General features: G+C 40.4%; 1 protein-coding gene across 3 annotated transcripts; it reads right to left on the reverse strand.

The window, feature by feature from the left end:
• Positions 1–1,050: 1,050 nt before the first annotated feature.
• On the reverse strand, positions 1,051–18,480 carry LOC144017439 (SKI family transcriptional corepressor 1 homolog-B-like). Of its 3 annotated transcripts, none has more exons than XM_077519024.1 (8): positions 18,367–18,480; positions 4,538–6,284; positions 4,111–4,189; positions 3,969–4,025; positions 3,788–3,850; positions 2,920–2,994; positions 2,776–2,850; positions 1,051–1,581 (listed from the first exon to the last, which is right to left on the reverse strand). In XM_077519024.1, the coding sequence occupies exons 1-8, from the start codon at positions 18,423–18,425 to the stop codon at positions 1,487–1,489; spliced, it is 2,250 nt and encodes a 749-aa protein (XP_077375150.1). In that variant the 5' UTR covers positions 18,426–18,480; the 3' UTR covers positions 1,051–1,486. The 3 variants fall into 3 exon arrangements, with proteins under 3 accessions (XP_077375150.1, XP_077375149.1, XP_077375151.1); XM_077519023.1 differs by having other exon boundaries at positions 1,051–1,584; XM_077519025.1 differs by lacking the exon at positions 18,367–18,480 and adding an exon at positions 6,862–7,040 and having other exon boundaries at positions 1,051–1,584.
• Positions 18,481–18,495: the final 15 nt, after the last annotated feature.

Raw genomic sequence — 18,495 nt, forward strand, 5'->3', positions numbered from 1 at the left:
TTATATTTCTATTATGCTAGTAATTAACAAATTATATAAAGAGGATGATGAGAGTAGGGCTGCTTGATTATGAAGAAAATATTAATCACGATAATTTTGGTAATAATTGAAATCACAATTAGGATGATCATTTATTTTTTGGTACAAAACAAGAAAATGTTTAAGCGTAAAAAAATATTAAGACAAATATTTGTTGAAACACTAATTATGCAAGTTCCTTTTGGACAAAACAAAATGTATTAAATTAGTTATTTAAAATTTTTTAAAAAGCTGCAAATGTATAAATTTAAGCAACTCAAAATTATTACTAATAATGTTTTTTTTTGACGATTATGCTTATTTTGTAATTGTGGAGTGTAATAATTGAAATTGTAATTGAATTTCCATTAAATGCACAGAGTGTGCGTTGGATCAAAAAAAAAATGTTGAAAAATGTTAAATGTTGTAAGAATGAACATAACAGGTGCTCTTCAAAATTGGTGGGCAAAAAAATGTTGATGAAAAGCCTTTTTAATTCATGTTTAATAATGAAATTTCTACACACTAAGCTGAAGTCACTTTAAGTCTTATTATGAAATGATCAGTAAACAAATGATCCTAAGTGGTTTTCAGAGGCTTTCTTTTAAACTACCACCAAATGACCTTAAAGCGTTTTTGCATCAAGAAGAGGCTTTGCTCGGGCATGCATCCACCATCACCGAAAATTAACATTCATCGTGTGTCAATTCAGTGACATTATGTCTCAGCATGGGAGCATCCAGGGACTCACAGCGGCACAATCAATATCTATTAGGACTCCCTTCAGAAGAATTAGATTTCACTATTAGATCCGCCTGCTCCCTTGACACCATGTCAAACATTATAAGTTGACTGCTTGCCTAATGAAAGAGATCATGTTGAAGAAGTCAGATACTAACAGGCAATAGGATCTTGTTCTCGATGGCTCCAGTAGGTGTCAGACTATTACTGGCTTTCAAAAAAAAAAAAAGACATTGTGAGAGAAAATCTTTTATTGCATGATCTCAAACATACATTATGATCTCAGCCACTGTTGAAGTAAGTGCTTCCTTTTCAACATAAACATCCTTCATTTTTTTTTTTTCCTAATATGACCATTTGGTATACAAAGGACGACAAAAGCAGAGATGTTGCCCATTTAAAGTGCTTTACAACACATACGGTGGTCCAAATAATCTAAAAGAGAAATGTCAATGAATAGAGAACTGAAGTTATTTAAACAAGCAATAAAAAGCTGAATTATGACATAGGTATTAACTTATCACAATTATACATGCCATTGCACATCGTCACATGGTATATACTGTATATAGTGCTTTTCCCTCATTTTCAGAATAGTCAAATAGCAGGTATGGAATCTCAACATGGAACACTGCTGAAATAAATCCTGCTCACTCAAGTGCGACAATCACCAGTGGATCTATAGTGGTGATGTATGTGTGTGAGGGTGAAGGGGTCGTGTTGGACTTTAAGGAGGCAGCAGAGGGGGTTTAAAGGTGCAGGCTCCAGTACACTGGCGAGGGGTCAACATCTTGCAGGAGAAATGATGAAGGGCGTCGTGAGCTTCTAGGGAGGAACCAGCCCATCAGTAAGAACATGTCCGCTCACATTCAAATTATTTGCTCAACAGCAACAAAAAAGGGAGCATCGGGAATAATATGAATGAAAAATAAATAAGGGATTGAGGACATGATATTTACAGTGACCCCTTTTGTGTACTTAAACAAGTGTAACACGAAGCCAATCCTTTAGCGGGTGGCTTTAGTTGCCGTCTAGTGCATGTAACCGATACAGCGCCACATAATGGGCTGTCTATTCAATTTCCCCGAGTATGATTTAGGGCAAAATAACCTCGACAAACAAAACAACGCGGTTTCAGTTTCACTTTTTGGTTTTGTTTTGGAGATCTATTCAACTAATCAAGCACATGGAGAGAAATGCTTGGAAAGACAAATAAGGGACACATGCACTGAGGTTCAAAAGTATTGGGACAGTAGCAGAGTTCACAGCAAAATTCTTAATTCAATACCTACAAAGGTACATTTAACACTTCAAAAGTGTCTAACCCTAAATATGGTTAAAACAACACTTTTGAAAGTGTTAAATTATTTACATTGATGTGGAGTTCAAACAACTGTGATGATACTCGTCAACACTACTCAGTGTTGATTTTACATTAAAATAGTGTGTAGTGATTACTATTCGTGAGAAGGCGGAGATTAGTTACATCTCTGCTGAGTTAAGCTACTAAATGATCAACTCTGTCAAATAAAACTAATCAACTCTCATAGTGTTAAAATGACACTTCAGGAGCGAAAATCAACTCCCAAAAATTGACCCATGAATGACTATAGTCATTATTTTCCCTACCTTTTTACAGATTCATTTTCAAAGGCTCAAACTAGACAATTAAAATATGTAAATATTACTACAAATTTTCATACTTGTTTAAAATATCTTATATTTTAATGCAGTCGTGACAATTCCTAAATGCCATATTTTTTTTATGAAACCTCAAATTAGATTGACACTTCCATCACATTGGATTGTTTCAGCTCAGATTCGTTGTAATCATGTTAACGCTATGTCCTGAATCGACAATTTTTAAATATATGCAACTTGCAAGTGACACTTTTACCTTTTTATCTGTATTATGCAGTCTAAAAAAAATATCGCTTCACTTGTTCCCATTCAATTAAAGAGCACTCATCTATTTCTGTTTCCAAGTTGTGTCCTATAAAGCGGGGAGACACCAACCTCGAACAATCTGCAGCTGCTGGACCATTTCCTCTCTGTAGGACAGCTCACGCTTCATTTGATCCTGAAAATTATCTGAGGAATGGCAGATATTGAACTTTAGGACTCATTACTGAAAGGTGTTCGTCCACATTCAGTATCAACCTTTTAAATGTTGAAATTCCCTCTCCAGCTTTTTCCTCAGCTCCATCTGCTCCACGAGCTGCTTCTGCAACTCCTCTGTGAACGAAAAATACACTCTTGACAGTCAATTTTCATTGCAGTCTACATGGCGAATATTTTGACTGTCGCCTGAATAGCTAAAAAAGTAACACGAGTAATGCAATAAACATACATTATTGTTGAATATACATTTCTGACAGGGCCAAATCGAAATGAAGGCATTTCAAAATGTGCAGGTGTACCTCTCTAATACATGCATAATGAGGTCATCTTCTCTTCCATTTTCCCATCACTCCCTAAGAATAATATACTGAATATGCACATGAATACAAACCGCGACATGAGGTGCATTAACAACAACACGCGTCGCCTCCCGGTCTCAAGCATGTGCATGTGTGGGTGCGTGCGCCACATAATTGTCGCCCAGCGCCCGCAGGCTACACCAGGCCCCGATATTTGGGTCTCGGGGTTTTTCCAAGCGTTCAAAAAATAATTAGCTGCCACGCCTCGGGGTTATGGCTGCGTTCGTTAAAATATTAATAGCCTCTAAACGATTTCCTCTTACAATAATAAGTCCAAACGACCATGTCTTGTGATTTAGTGCGCAACACCTATGGGAACGGTTGAGGCTCATAAGATGCAAATTCGCGTGTGTAATGTGCCACATGATATTTAGCAGGGCAGATGCGTGCATTTCAAGTGTGGGGAGGGATTCGGGAACGCATTTAATTCTGATATCAATTGCATTAATCGCTATGGCACATTATAGTGGTAATGGTAAGTAGGGCCTGTTTTTTTATGCTGAAAATATTAGAATTAAAAAAAAATGTTTTCTAGCTCGATCTTTTACCTTTTGCCATGTTCTCCAAATTTCGTTCATGCACGCTAATGTCAATGCGTAAAGCTCCTTCAGCTGTAAAAATAAATAAAGAAAAAAATATGACACATTAATATTCTTAAAACATTATTGTAAACATAAAGGCTACGATAATTAGATTTATAGCAGAACATTCTTACATATTAAATTTTACCTTGTCTGTCCTTTTGTTCCTGATCGAGTGTTGTTTTTCGTTGATCATTATGCACACCTGGAAAAAAAAAATGTAGTAAAATATTGGGGAAAAAAAAGCTTCATATGCTCACACAGGTTAGACAAATGAGCCACATAATCACCATTTGATCTGCGCGGGCTGCTCGGCGACTCGAACGTGTCGTCCACTTGCACTTGGTTGTCCTTTTCATGCGCGTACACCTGCAAAATGGCGCACGCATGCACAACTCACGTCATTTCAAATTGACACAATGGAGGCCTTGACTCTGCAAATACGCTTTGAATAAATGAGGAAACCATAAATTCATTATAAATAATAATAATAATAATAATAATAATAATAATAATAATAATAATAATAATAATAATAAATACAACTATATTGTAGGCCTCATGGGTAAAAAATATATATAATAGAATTACATTTTTTTTTAACTTGCATGCAATTATTTAAAATGTTACATGCAGTCAAAAAAAATGAAATATCCGGTTCGAGGGTTTGAATACCGGTGAATTCAGGTATAATTTAAGAGTTTCATGCCATCTTACGTGATGAAGAGGTGATCCATCCCGGGTGAGTCTGCCCTCATCGGATGAGCCTGCAGTGTGCACCGAGTCCTCGGGTGACGCTACAGCGGGGCTGCAAGGTGCATCCTTCTCTCGACCCTCTTCAAGCGCCTCGGGCGCGGGAGACTCGCGACGGTCCCCCCTCGGCGAGATCCGGATGGGTTCGTCATCCTCTACCCCCCTGTTGGACTCCACGTCTACATCCGGGTCGTCGTCGTCGTCCACGGTGTCTCTGTCCGGGGACATGGACCTATAGCTGGACGTCTCGCTGACAAAGTCCGGGGAGAGGTAACCGGGCCGCACGCCGAAGCCCTCCCGGGTCCCGTACAACTTGGCGATGCTCTCCGCGTCTTTGACGACAGGTCTGAAGGCGGAGATGTAGCTGCTTTTCCGGTGTGAGGTCGTCTCGTCCCCGGACCTGTCGTCGTCGTTCCTGCCGGATGAAGTTGGACATCGCTCCGCGGCATCATGCTGGTGGTTCTGGTGGCCGTCTTTGGGGGTGTTTGCGCTCTTTTCGCTTTGGTCTGATAGGTCGAGGTCGGCCTGGCGGAGCCCGGGCAGCTCGGGAGGTTTGGCCGGGTAAGGCGGCATGGGGAGGCTGCTCGCCGTGGGCCAAAACACGGGGAAAGCGGGGTAAATGGCGTCCTTAGCGGGCCAAAACACACCGGGGACGTTGCTTTTAGTCACATCTGGCACGCCGTCACTTTTTTTCGGACACAAGCCGTAGCTAGCGAAACTATACGGGTGGTGTGGGAATAAGGGTGGGGGGATTTTTTGGAGCATGCCAAAGTTTTTACTCGGAACCGGGATGAGTGGGTAGCTCCTCGCACTGCTCGCCAACATGTTATTGCTCCCTTGATCCTCATCGCAACGTAAACTTTTGCGAGGGACTTCCGGGGAAGAAGTGCGGCCGAGCGCGGAGGAAGATGGCGCTTTCATGGGCGACCGCTCCCTGGAGCTCCCCATAGGAAGCGTCCTTTTCCTGCTGCCCCCGTTGAACATGGCTTTGACATCCTCCCACGCGTGGTTGACGTCATCCGAGGGCTTCTTCTCCGTCAGCTTCAGGTGGCGCCTCCACGAGTTGAAGTTGGCCGCGTCCGGCTGCAGGTACTTGGACTCCGGGGTGCGGTGCGAGTGGAAAATGAATTTATTTGGGGAGAAATACATGTTGCAAAAGGTGCATTTGATGCACTTGGCCCGGGAGCTGTTGTATCGGGCCGGGATGAAGCTGCCCCGAGAGCCCCACGCGCACTCGTGGGACACGTCGAAGGCGAAATTCTCGGGCAGCTTCGGGGGGCTGTGCGCCCCCAGGAAGGACTTGCAGAGCCGCTCGGCCTCCCGCTTGGTGATCATGCCGCAGCGTCTGGACGAAATGGGCATGGCGCCTGCGCGTCGCAAGAGCTCCAGCTGGACGGGGGTGCACTGCACACAGGTGATGCCCAAGGCCACCCTGCGGTTGTGGATCTCGTTGTAGCTGTAGTTCTTCAGCAGGGTGTTGGAGATCTGAGCCAGGCACAGTCTTTCCCTCCCGTCTATGACGAGGGAGACGATGGGCACCCCGTACAGGGAGGTCTCGCTCACTTGGTTCGGCTTGAGGGGGCTTGGGAGGCCCGAGGCGTCCCGTTTGGGACTCGGGGTGGACCTGGCTTCTCTTCCAGGCTCTCGAAGCTGTCCGGGTATCGAATCCATCCCTGGAAGCCTGTCATGCACGTGCCAAACTGGCCTGGCACTGCACACAAAACAAAATATGAGAGCGAAATTAAAATAATCAAGGATGTCAGTGCGTATATTAAAAAGTGATCTTATGTTCCTCTTCTATGTAACGCCCCTCTAGTGCTGTGCAGTGGACGTGCTGCTTCTCTGATCTTCCAAATCGGCTCAGCACTTATGAGCCAACTACTAACTAAAGAGCCACATAAGACCTGTCGAGGTAGATAAGGACAGCAGGAAAATGCAGCCTGAGCTGCACCAATGCGCTTAACGGGGAGGAAAAGAACAAGTGTAAGCTCCTTTGCTGGTAATTACACAGATCCAACCGTGCGTCTTCACATTGTTAATAAAAGACCAAGCCCAGATATAATTAAAGCATCAGGACGGATTAGCCTTAAACTGGCAGGAAGCAGGTCCACCTCGCCTTCACCCACGCATATTTACTCTTTTGCGCGCTTTTACGCGGGCCAGAAGACTCTCAGAAAACATCATGCACTCCTTAAAATAATAATACATTAAAAAAAAAACCATTGTGATTAAGCATGCAAAAATACCAAAATAATATTTACATTTATATCCACTAATATAATTCTTACCTCCTGCTCCAAACGACGACACCCTAAATGGCCGTAAAAAATATAATAATAAATAAAAAAGTGAATGCAAACCAACCGAGTAGCCACAAGACAATTTATAAAAGGTGCTGGATGCGTTATTTGACTTTATGTCCACACAAGATGCAGCAGACAAGGTGCCTCCATCCTGTTGGCCAGCAGGGAGGTGAATGGCGGCTAGACAGCGAACACATGGCACATCTCTCGATCTCCCTCTCTCTTTTGCTCACTCTCCTCCCCTCTCTCAGAAAAAAATAAGGCTCCCTTTCTCGCCGTCTGGCTTTCAGTCGCGATGAGCCACAAAACACAGTTTTGGATAATTGTGCGCCAATGACGCACACATGACCAAGCGTGCCACACATTTTAGGCCAAAGATACACTAACATGTAAATTGGGAACTTTCAGATGAAATGTGTGCGGAGACGTCTGTTGTGAAATTTATACGGGTAATGACAAAGTTAAGCATACTGCAAAACAACGTCGAAAAAGGCCTAAATTCTGCTTATCATCACAATTTTATGGCACATGAATTAAATTAATTTACAGCAAGTTAACTTACAAAACATTAATTGTCCCTAAAAGGTCACTCCATATGTTTGACATAATTTAGAGAATTTTGAGACTGATTTTTGCTGTATTCTTGGACAGTAACTAAAAATATCCTCCTCTAAATCCCGCAAGGGGGCCCCCGGACCCCACATTGCCAGCCCCCAAGAGCCACATTGTCACTTTGAATTGGTCCACAGCCAGTGTTTTCATACAGGAAACAGACTGAGCTCACTGAACTTTGAGGGGTGCAGCAGGAAAGACAATTGGCCCGGCTCATTTATCAAGTTACACCGCCATCTGCTCGGCTTCCACGGCTACGCAAATCAATGTGAGGCCTCAGCGGTGTGGCAGAGGGAGGTGGGGCTATACAAGATGACGTTTAAAAAATGTTTTAATATCTATGAATATTACGCCGGGGGGATAGGGATGATGTGAGAATAGGCTAAACATTGTGGATGGGCACAGATCATATTTACAAAATGGTGGAAAATAAAGTGTAGAATTTAATCCGCAAAAGAAATTGATCATCTCAGCTGCTGCCGCATGAGCCCGGATGTTCGGAAAATGAGCATGAGCTCATATTCCGAACATCCGGGCATTTCCGATTTTTCCCCAATGCAACTCAATGTAAATGCTTTCTTCACACGCTTTCCTGCTTGTGACCATACAAACCACAGATTGTTAGTCAAACAATTTTATCAAAATAATTCTTACAAATCAAATTACAACAATCCAAAAGTCCAATGTTTTTCAATTGAGAGATTCTTTCACCGAATTGACCGCCCTTTTGACTTGTGACGTCATCCCGGAATTGTCAATAGATTGGTATAGTTATATTAATGAAAAACAAAATGGATGTAGTTGTGTCGTGATCAACATGTCTTTAAAGAAGTTGTGATGCTTAAAAGCAGCCCTGAATTTAAAAGGAGGTCGTAGTTGAGTGAAGAAGTGCCATGTGTAACCCTTTCTTTTGGTAAATGCAGCAGCTGCAGGCCGTCTCAAAAAAAAAAAAAAAAAAGTAGCCTGCAGGCCATAAAGCCTTTCGGTCGTGGTCGACAACATGCATGCATATAAGGCAGGAATTGACAAATGTATTATGACAGTTTTAAACTACAATGTTGCTTTCGTCATTGGTGTTTTGATGCTGGCAGCATATTTGTAACATTTCTGATTATTAAGACTGTGATATATTTTTTGCACCATTTAGACAAGCTGCGTCCTCATCCTCTCTCCAATATTGATGCAAAACATGATCCTTGATCTCGTCTTTCACCATCAAGAGGCTTCCCTGCCGCCCCCACCAATAATTACAATTTTACACTGTAATTATTCCTCTCCTGTTAATTATTTACACGGGCCGGCTCAGTGCAGCCGTTGTGTGCGCTCCTTCCGCGGGAAACGTGAGCTGACGGAGCCGCGTCGCCGCGTGCAGCGAGGAGTTTTTAATGAGACATTTAAGCAGCCGTTTTAGCCGAGCTCCTTATTATTTCTGTTGGATACAAATGAGCGCGGCTTCGCAGACAGGCGTTCGATTGTTCCAACAAACCTGTAACGTGAAATATTCATGCGTGCATGCGCGCTTGAACGACGGAAGGCGGGCCGAACCGTGGAGGTGACCTCCCGGATGAGAGGGATTACTTTACGCTGCAGGGCGGATGGAGCCAACACATTTTACTCACCTGTTGGAATTAGGCCTATTCGTATAACTTTTTCTTTTAGACAAGCGCAATTCGTTTATAAAGTTTACCATAGTTGAGGAACCGATATAAATATATGCACATTTGCATTGAACACGGATTGCTTACGTTTGATTACTTTTTTCATTTAATGCTGTAATGTCTTTCATTAAATTTTTAAATGCCAAATCAGCACCAGGGTTGTATTTCTTTGTGATCAACGAGCCCCGACTTCTCCAAATACAACTTGTGGATATTTTGAGAGCCGATATCACATTGCAAATAAAGTCAATGGAACATGACATGTAGTGGCCATTTCGGTGTACTCCCCCCCCCCCCCAGTTTAAATTGATGACGCAGACTCGATATTCCTATTGTTTACTTCTATAAGTAAGCATAGAGTAAAAAAGATAAATCAGATGGGGCAGCTTTAATAAGAGCAGCAACGGAGGCCAAATGTTTAATAATTAACAGTTGTATCAGCACCCTATAAAACCATGAGCCTATAAATCCCATTTTAGAGAGCAATCAATCCTCCTCTCGGACTAAAGGGCCTATTGATCCCTGCTCAGCCTCTTTTTTTTTTGGGTTGTTTCCAGTGAAAAGAGCATTTCGACTGCACTTTTTTTTTTTTTAATTATTATTATCGGAGCAAAGATTCCGCCGAGGGCAAAGCGATGGCTCGAAAATTAAACGGTGACATTTTAATTACAGGGCATTGATAAAGGGATGTGACTAATGGCAGGACGCAGGACACCCACGCATTGTCCCGACTGACGTGCTAATCAAGTCGGACTGACGCGTGGAAAGGAGGGAGGAGTGGAAAAGGTCACCGCCCTGTTCAAAGGAGATCGCTGGGAATTTGGGAATATGAGCCAAATGAAGACGCATCTTCAAACAATGCGCCGCTCAATATCACCAGATGAGATCGTGTGGCGCGTCCGCGTTCTCACTGCGACGTGTTTAGCACTATAGGTCACTTGCAAGAAGACCCATGGATCATCTGTTGAGGGAAATTACGCGTGGCAGATGGAGTTGTCACATACACGCGCACGCGCACACATTTGCAGTCGACTTAAATCACACCACGTGATTGACACTTCCGCACTAAGACCACTTGTAAGAGGGAAGCACCATTTGAGACTTCTCACTTGCTGGATCAAAACAGCGGTAACACACATATGGCTTGTGGGCCAGTAATGGTTCACATGAGCATTTGATCGGGCCCACCTTGTAATTAGAAAAACAAAAAAAACAAAAAAAACCCCATCAATGTCAGGAACGGTTTTTAAAATACAATTAAAATTCTCATGTTCAATTGATGCCTCGCCTCTTTGTTCAAAAAGTTAGTATAACCGCCTCATAAAAACAAACATAAGGGTGATTGAAAGGAAATATGTTAATAAAGTGTCACGTATAGCAGTGGCATGCGGTCATAATAGGATATTAATGCGGTGCATGCCCAAGCCCTTCAAAATAAAATAATTGAAAATGTTTATCTGTCAGTGTCATCTAAAATACAATACCGTATAGTTCTACTGTTTTGGTCTTAAATTCCTGTAAATTTTGTCCTGTTTCCCCACGGGGAGTGGAAAAAGACGACAGCTTGTTTTGTGCATGCACAATGAGAAATCAAGTTGTGTTAGTTCCGAGAACGTTGTTTCTGTACGTGCACCTTTTGAATGGCAAAAAAGCTGGCAGTCAAGCAGCGTATCTGACAACGCGCATGCGCATAACTGGCTAACTTGGCTTGTTCTGTGGTAAACAGTCACTGGTTCAGTTCATCGCCAAATCCCAATGAGTGCCCTTTTCCTGAAAAACTTTTGAGGAAAAGAATAATTCAAGTGGTCGTTCTACTCCTGAAGTAATCATCACGAAAACAGGGAAGAATTTCGTCGGTCACTCTCAAGCCAGGATGTACGAGAAACATAAAATGGCTCGCTGGCTCTCCAGAGGTGAGCAAACTGTTGATTGTTGGTTGAAATCGCTTGTACTCCGCTGAGTTTGTAAAGTGATCTAATGTCCTCACAAGTGTTTATAGTTAACAGGAATGCTTTAATTATCGCTCAGAAAGAGTACAATCCAGCATGAGTAGTAAAAACATCAATCAAGGCACTACTAACAGCACTAAGCACTCATGCGGGAGTTGCCTAAGTAACCCAGTAGCAGCGCTTTGCGTCATGTCGGACTACTGTCGTAAAGTCCAGTGCAAATAATCCTCATATGACAGCGATGTCATTTTTTTTCCCTCTCCGGGTTGAGCCCACTTCGTGGGCACGAGCCAGTTCAGAATACTGCAAATTCCAACGTATTTGCAAATTTGTGATTGTGTCATTTCGCTCACCACGGTGCTGGTTATATTAATTAAACTGTGTGTGCGCAGCAACCTGTGTCAGTCCTGAATATTTCCCCTTTCATTTTATACCTGTACAATGGTATTAAATAATAATGAAATAATATTTAGTATTAAATAAAAAATAAAAATGCCACATTTTTAAATTATTATGCGTGATGTGTAATAATGCATGTTATTCAAAAATGTGCTCTTTTCATCACACGTTTGCATCAAAAGGTACAATTTAGTCAAATTCTTGATGGGATGTTTTTCATAATGCAGTATTTGTCTACCACATTTAGATTTATGAGCAATTTTAGCGAAGATATTTTTGCCTCCCTCCTTACCATTCAAAGAGATCCAAATGTTCTCGAAACACAAATCCACTTGAAAAATCATATTCTCTTCAGAATAATCCCAATATTTTTCCATCAACTTTCAAGGTTATTTATTTTTTTTGTTCGATACCCAACTGCTGAAGAAGACACAAAATGATTGAGCTTTGTTAGTTAGTGGGCTAATTTGTAGTTCACTGATGATGACAAAAAGACGTGGTACCATTGTTAGCACAAAAGGACTTGAATGGTAAAAATGGACAGTCCTCACATCAGCACCTTTTCAAGCCCACTATATTTGTATAGCACAAAAATAGCAGACAAAGCGCTGAATAGGATTAAAATAAATAACATCCATATACTTTATGATACCTATACAAACAAAGCATACAAGACTCCAATAATCAGTTAAAAAAAACAAGTACAAAACATAAGAAGAACAGAAAATAAATAAAAATGCACCTTTTAACGCACAGGTGTCAAAGTCCAATCCCCGAGGGCCGGAGTCCTGCATGTTTTCGAGGTTTCCCTACTTAATACACCTAATTCAATGATCATTATACGGCTCCTGCAGAGCTTGCTGATGAGCTTAAATATGAACTACCTGTGTTGGACGTGGGAAATTTCTAAAACATGTAGGAATACGGCCCTTGAGGACTTTTGACGCCACTGTTAATTGTGTAAACGTTCACCACTTAGATGTCACTATCTGATAGAATGCAGCTGAAGCGTGTGCATTTTGAAGCACTCGCACTACGGCGATTTAAAGAGACCAACACTTCTCAAGGCTACCACCAATTCTCATTTTGTGTGAGCGAACGAGCATCTTGGCAAGCGAAAACGACTTGGCAGCAAAAAACGCCAAAAGATCAAGTGAGTCGGATTTAGCCAGAGCACAATAATAACATGGATAGACACATTCAGAACAAGAAATGTGTCTTTTTCATTGCTGAGGAACTGGATGAAAAGCCAATAATACCTGTAATACAAGTCAATGAGCAATGAGTGACTCCATGCGGAGGTGTGCGTGTCAGGGTCTTCGAAAACGGCCATGGCGCTACGTAATAACTGGTTCGTGCCTGGACAAAGATTCAGGCATGTATTCAGTCGTCTACTGGAATAAATACCACTGCTGAAGGTCAGTGGTGACAAGGCAATGTTTTGCTAGCAGTAAGTAAAACAAAGGTGAAATTTGAAACTCCATATGAAAGCCAAAATAAGACAACGATGACATTTGTTAATTGAATGTTATAGCAGTGACAAAATTAATTAGTGAACTTGACATTCTCGAAACAGACAAGATAGAAATTTTGAAGGTATTTCTGAGAAAGACTAAGCATAAGCATTTGTCTCTTCTAATTAAGTTTCAAAAAGGTCATGGTGTTAAACTCTATTGGAATAACTGTTTAATTCAAGCTATTCATTTATAGCTTACAAAAGGCATTTGCACCCCCTCCAAAAGTATTGGCAGAGTAAAGGCCAGTTTCTTTATTTCTGCTGGATACTCAAAAGGCAAATATGAGACAAGATCAACATTTCAGCTTGGATTTCCAAAGTATTCAAATATGGATGTGATATACATCTTACAGTCGATGATTATGTTGCAATGAAAAAAAAAACAACAAATCCTTGGGCGAGCAAAAGTATTGGTACAGACAGACTTAACACTTAAAATTAACCAATACGATTAAGACTTCGGCATCAAACCATTGACATCCAAGTTTTAAATTGTTCTTTTTTTTCTTTTATGCTTTTCCGATTTCTTTTTGATGGAGTTCTTTTATCACTTTACTATTATTTACTCCCTTCACTTGCTTCTTTAGCAGGTAAAATACTCACTATATACAACTGAAGTCTTAAGATGGATTTTGGCCAGTCTACAATCTTCCACATTTTCTCTTTATTGATGTTTTGCATGTGTGACGTGTCGTTATGCATGTTGAAGGATCTCTCAACTAGTCTCATTCTTCAGTGAGCGATTCAAAGCCAATGACAAACTTTACCTTACAATAAGTACTACTACAATTTGAATGCAGAAATTACCAATATTAGGCCTTATCTTTTTTGGGGTATCAATTATAGACAAAACAGAAATTCATTGTCAAAAAAGTAAGATGCAATTTTTGCTTTTGGTATTATTTTTCCTTTCTAAAAGAGAACATGCAGTTCACAGCAGCTTCACGAGGCTATTTTGTTATCCTGCAAATAAATTCAAGCAGAAAATCTACAAAACAACTTCAATGGATGCAAGAATTGAGAATATGCTATCAGTTGATAGCAGAGGTCCTATTGTAAAATGCAACTTGACCTGTTCATTAAAGTAGCTTTTGATTTCAGCAAATAGTGGGACAAAAAAGTATTAAGTGAGCCATCAATTGTGCATATTCTCCCAGTGAAAATGATGACAGAGGTCTGTAATATTCATTCACTGCAACTGTGAGAATTTTTAGTTATATTTTTTTATTTTATTTTTAAAGGTTCATTTAAAAAAACAACACTAATTTCAATTGTGAAGTGTGTTCTCTCTGAGACACCGTAGTGCATGTGCTTCAAAAAGCAGGCGCTTCAAACTTAGGTTGTTGCATTCTATTAGTTCACCACTAGATAGCAAAAATTTCTACACAAAACTGTGTAGATTTTTTATTTTTATTTTTTTTTTAAGTGACCTTAATTGGCGATTGATCGTGATTTCAGGACAATGTTGTGCTGTTGTCGGTCGCAATAGGTTGTGAAAACAATATAAATAGCCAAAACACACATTCTATAAGATGACAGAAAAACAAGGTATAAGTGGAACTGTTGCAAGTGTGATATAAAGTCAGTGGCAGTGCTTCATCTCGATTAAGAGCCAGCACATTAGAACGTTTTCAGAACCAGAAATCACCACAAACACTTCCTGATAATATTTCAGAATGAGTATTGTAAGGGTGTTCTAAAACCTTTATTCGCCACTGTACCTATCTGATAAGTCTGATCAGAGAGAGAGAGAGAGAGAGAGAGAGAGAGAGAGAGAGAGAGAGAGAGAGAGAGAGAGAGAGAGAGAGAGAGAGAGAGAGAGAGAGAGAGAGAGAGAGAGAGAGAGAGAGAGAGAGAGAGAGAGAGACAGACAGACAGACAGACAGACAGACAGACAGACAGACAGACAGACAGGAATCAAGCAAGGAAGGAAGGAAAAGGTGACAGTTTGGTCAAATGTTTGATGAAAGGTTATGAACAGACACTTCTACCAAGTGCTTAATTTATAAATATTTTAATTTTATAAAATGCATTACTAATATGTGTTATGTAGTCAAAGCTATTGCTTGCTTGACCACATGACTCTGTGGAGAAAAAACACAGGCAAGGAAGGAGTGAAGGACACTGACATGAGGTCAGTGAAGGCATCTGCTATAGAGACCAGCGATGTCATCAGGTAGGAATAATTCAACTGGTGCGGACAGTGGACACAAAAGCTCAAGAACAAAAGCTGGAGATTGACTTATTTTTGCTAGTGTCATTTTTGGTCATTACAGTAGCTTTCTGTATGATGAAGGATCTATACTACTCACAGGATCTCACTTATTTTAAAGGGATTACACCACAGTATTTGAAGCCCTTCCAACAACTGTAGGCATAGCCTATAATGATTAAATCTTACCTTTGACATCATGGTGATGTAATTTTTTATGAAATATTAGGTGTTTTGTTGGTTAGTTTCCCAATGCGGAAGTAAAACGGCCGGTTCAGTAAAACCCCGCCTCTCCCCGTGTGATTGCCGCACCCCCGGCGAGCCGACTGCAGTCTGATTGGAGATCTTCATTTGAGCACTTCCTCTGAGTGGTTTCGAACCAGTGACTTGCTGCTTACAGTGCAAGCACACTAACCACTATACAACTCATTCAGTTTGGTTCAACAGTGCAAAAGTTTTACTTTGTGTCAAGTGTCAGCCAGAATATTTGGGATTTTAAGACAGCCAATTGTCATTGCACTTTGGCATTTCAAATGTGTCACTATTCCATGGAGGTCTCAGAGAGTGGATGTGCGTTTAGTCCGCAGAGGCGGTGCGGGGGTGTGTCTGCACCTTATGATGTCATAAAGTGAGCACTCGTCCGTTTTCTCAGGTTGGGAGGGGCTGGTGCTTGGAGAGCAAAATGACCTAGAATTTCTCAGAGAGGGGGCGAATGGAGGAAAACACCACTTCCGGTGTCGGTACCATATGTGTTCGGCCTGCCAGATCCATTCGGGGGCCTTCGCGTCTGGTCGGCGCTTGCTGATGACGTCAGTACAGCAAGCGAGCAGTGTCAAATGTGTTCACGTTGGTTTGGTTTCCGAATTTTGCGGTTCACGTATCACAATACATCACAAAAACAGTCGTAATGATTATAGGAACACATTAGCACGTCAACTGACAATATTTCGTCCCATCGCAGTTTTACTTTTTTGCATTTATGTGCTATTTTACCTCCATTTTTTATATTTATTTTATCTAATGTATTTTTTCAATCTATTTCATTATTTAGTCAATCTTAAAGTATCCTGCTTTTATACTTACGTTTATTTACGTTTTGCAATCCCAGCCCATACATTTTGTTATTTAAATGACATCTTTAATATTTTCTTGCCAATGTCACCTCAGAGGTGACACTGCACTATGAGTTGCGGAGGGTCGTGCGTATTGCAGAAAATAATTACCATGATGATGATAATAAAATGATGGAATTATTGCCTGAGATGTGACATTTCCTCACCAATATGTTCTGTACTCAGCCTCAGGTTATTAGGTAACTACGAATTTATTTGTAACCTTCATGTGTGTGCATGTGTGTCTCATGGACTATTGATATAAATATTAATCAAAGGTAATGGCCTACTACCGTAAAGTCGAAACTCATAAGTTAACGTCATCAACTACAGTAGCACATTTTACTTTTTCTTTAAAGATGTCAAATGCATTAACAAATCAATGAATGACACATGAATGAATGAATGAATGAATGAATGCACAACTTTTCTTTATATGTTCAGTATTTTTTTCCTTCCACAAAACAACAACAACAAACAAGTCTGAAAGGGTTTCACGGCAAACCTTTAATCCTAGACAAGGGAAGACGAGAGATCAATACATTAGAATAGCCACGGTGAGATGTAATTGATTGATGATGATTGATGAATGATTTTGACGCGTTACGAATCCTTGCCTTTTGGGTCGCCGAACAGTTATATCCAGTAGTGCGGCTGTGATAAGTCCCATTAGATAAATAATAATAAATTTCTTCGTAAAAAGCGTCAATGTTTTCCCTCCAACGACTGGAAAGTTGCCTCACCAATCACAATTGTCGACATCTCAGCCAATCCTGTAGCGTAAAACGTCTCAGCCAATCCTGTAGCGTAACGTCATCTGTAGGCGAAGGACCCCGAATGGATCTGGCAGGCCGAACACATATGGTACCGACACCGTAATGTTTTTGGTGAGAAATTAGCATTTTAACACACCTAAAAGCTCCAAAAAGTTGATGTTTCATGTTGCTGTCTCTTTAAAGTGGCAGACAAAATATTGCCATGGACTTTTGAGTTCCTTTTCCTGCTGCCATCGTAGCATTGGTTCCAGTCAATACTGCATAAGTATTGCAGTTAATTGTTCTCTACTTGCTTCTTTATGTCACATAACAGAGATTTTTCTGAACAGCACATCTGAGGCAGGCAATCATGAATTTTTGGGCGGATATAGAACAAATAAAATATTATCTTATAGGAAATATACGAAATCCACTATGTGTGTTTGAGACATTTTAATAAGGTGTATGCATTACAGACTATCATTTGAGTTGTACTGTGCCAGGCCCATTTTCCCATGTAGTACATCCATGTAGTATGATTTTGTTGCTTTCGCCATTTGCTCTAGACAAAATATTCTCCTGGGTTGGTTTATCTAAAATACACTTTGTACAATATAATAGAGTAAAGCCGAAAAAAAATATGAACTCATCTACTATTTTATGACATTTGAAGTTTAACCACCTCTTCCCAGCTTAATTAACAAATTAATAACCAACAAGGCTGCTTTTAACTAAAGGGTGACTCAGAATAATTACAAAATGCAAATTAAAAGTTGAATTTCAGACAGCAAGGTGCTTACAGGTTTGGATGACTCTATGCTAAGACATCCAAATGTCAGCCTATGAATGAAGACATGAGGTGATTGCCCTTAACATGCTGGATACCTTATAAAGTCTTTCTTTCTTTCTTTGTTTTAATTTGGACCACAGAATAACCAGTCACCTATTTTTTATTTTTTTCCAAGGAGAAAAAAAAATTAAGAAAAAACAATCTGTGGGATGTTTTTACACTAATAATTAAGACCACGTTTATAATTTGTAACAGCATAAATCCAACATCTCATCTAATAGTTGGATAAATGTTATCTTCTTAGTCAACAGATTAAAAAAAAAAATGATGTTGACAAATTTCAGACATCGTTCAAACTATTGTCTTTAGTTACAAGCATTTTAGTGCATTTCCGTCAGAAATCAAACTCATGAGAAAATGTTTGACACTGAAAACAAATTGCAGTAAAAGTGAAAACACCAGCTACCGGTGCACATCTCTTTCTTACCTTGTCTTCAGGGCAGTGAAGGCATCTTGAACACATTCAGTCAAAGCATACAAAGACATTGTCAAATATCCCGCTTTTTGCTGATGGAAAAATCCATATCAGTGTTCCTTGAAGGGAAGTACAGTACAC

Source organism: Festucalex cinctus, chromosome 4 (assembly GCF_051991245.1).
Source record: "Festucalex cinctus isolate MCC-2025b chromosome 4, RoL_Fcin_1.0, whole genome shotgun sequence".
NCBI classification, from domain to species: Eukaryota; Metazoa; Chordata; class Actinopteri; order Syngnathiformes; family Syngnathidae; genus Festucalex; species Festucalex cinctus.

Excerpts from the sequence above, each read along its gene's own strand:
- LOC144017439 (XM_077519023.1), bottom strand. The coding sequence starts at position 18,425 with ATGTCTTTGTATGCTTTGACTGAATGTGTTCAAGATGCCTTCACTGCC. Across the intron at positions 4,026-4,110 it reads CAGCCCGCGCAGATCAAATG|GTGTGCATAATGATCAACGA; the intron begins GTGATTATGTGG and ends TTTTTTTTCCAG. Across the intron at positions 1,585-2,775 it reads GCAGCTGCAGATTGTTCGAG|AAGCTCACGACGCCCTTCAT; the intron begins GTTGGTGTCTCC and ends GTTCCTCCCTAG.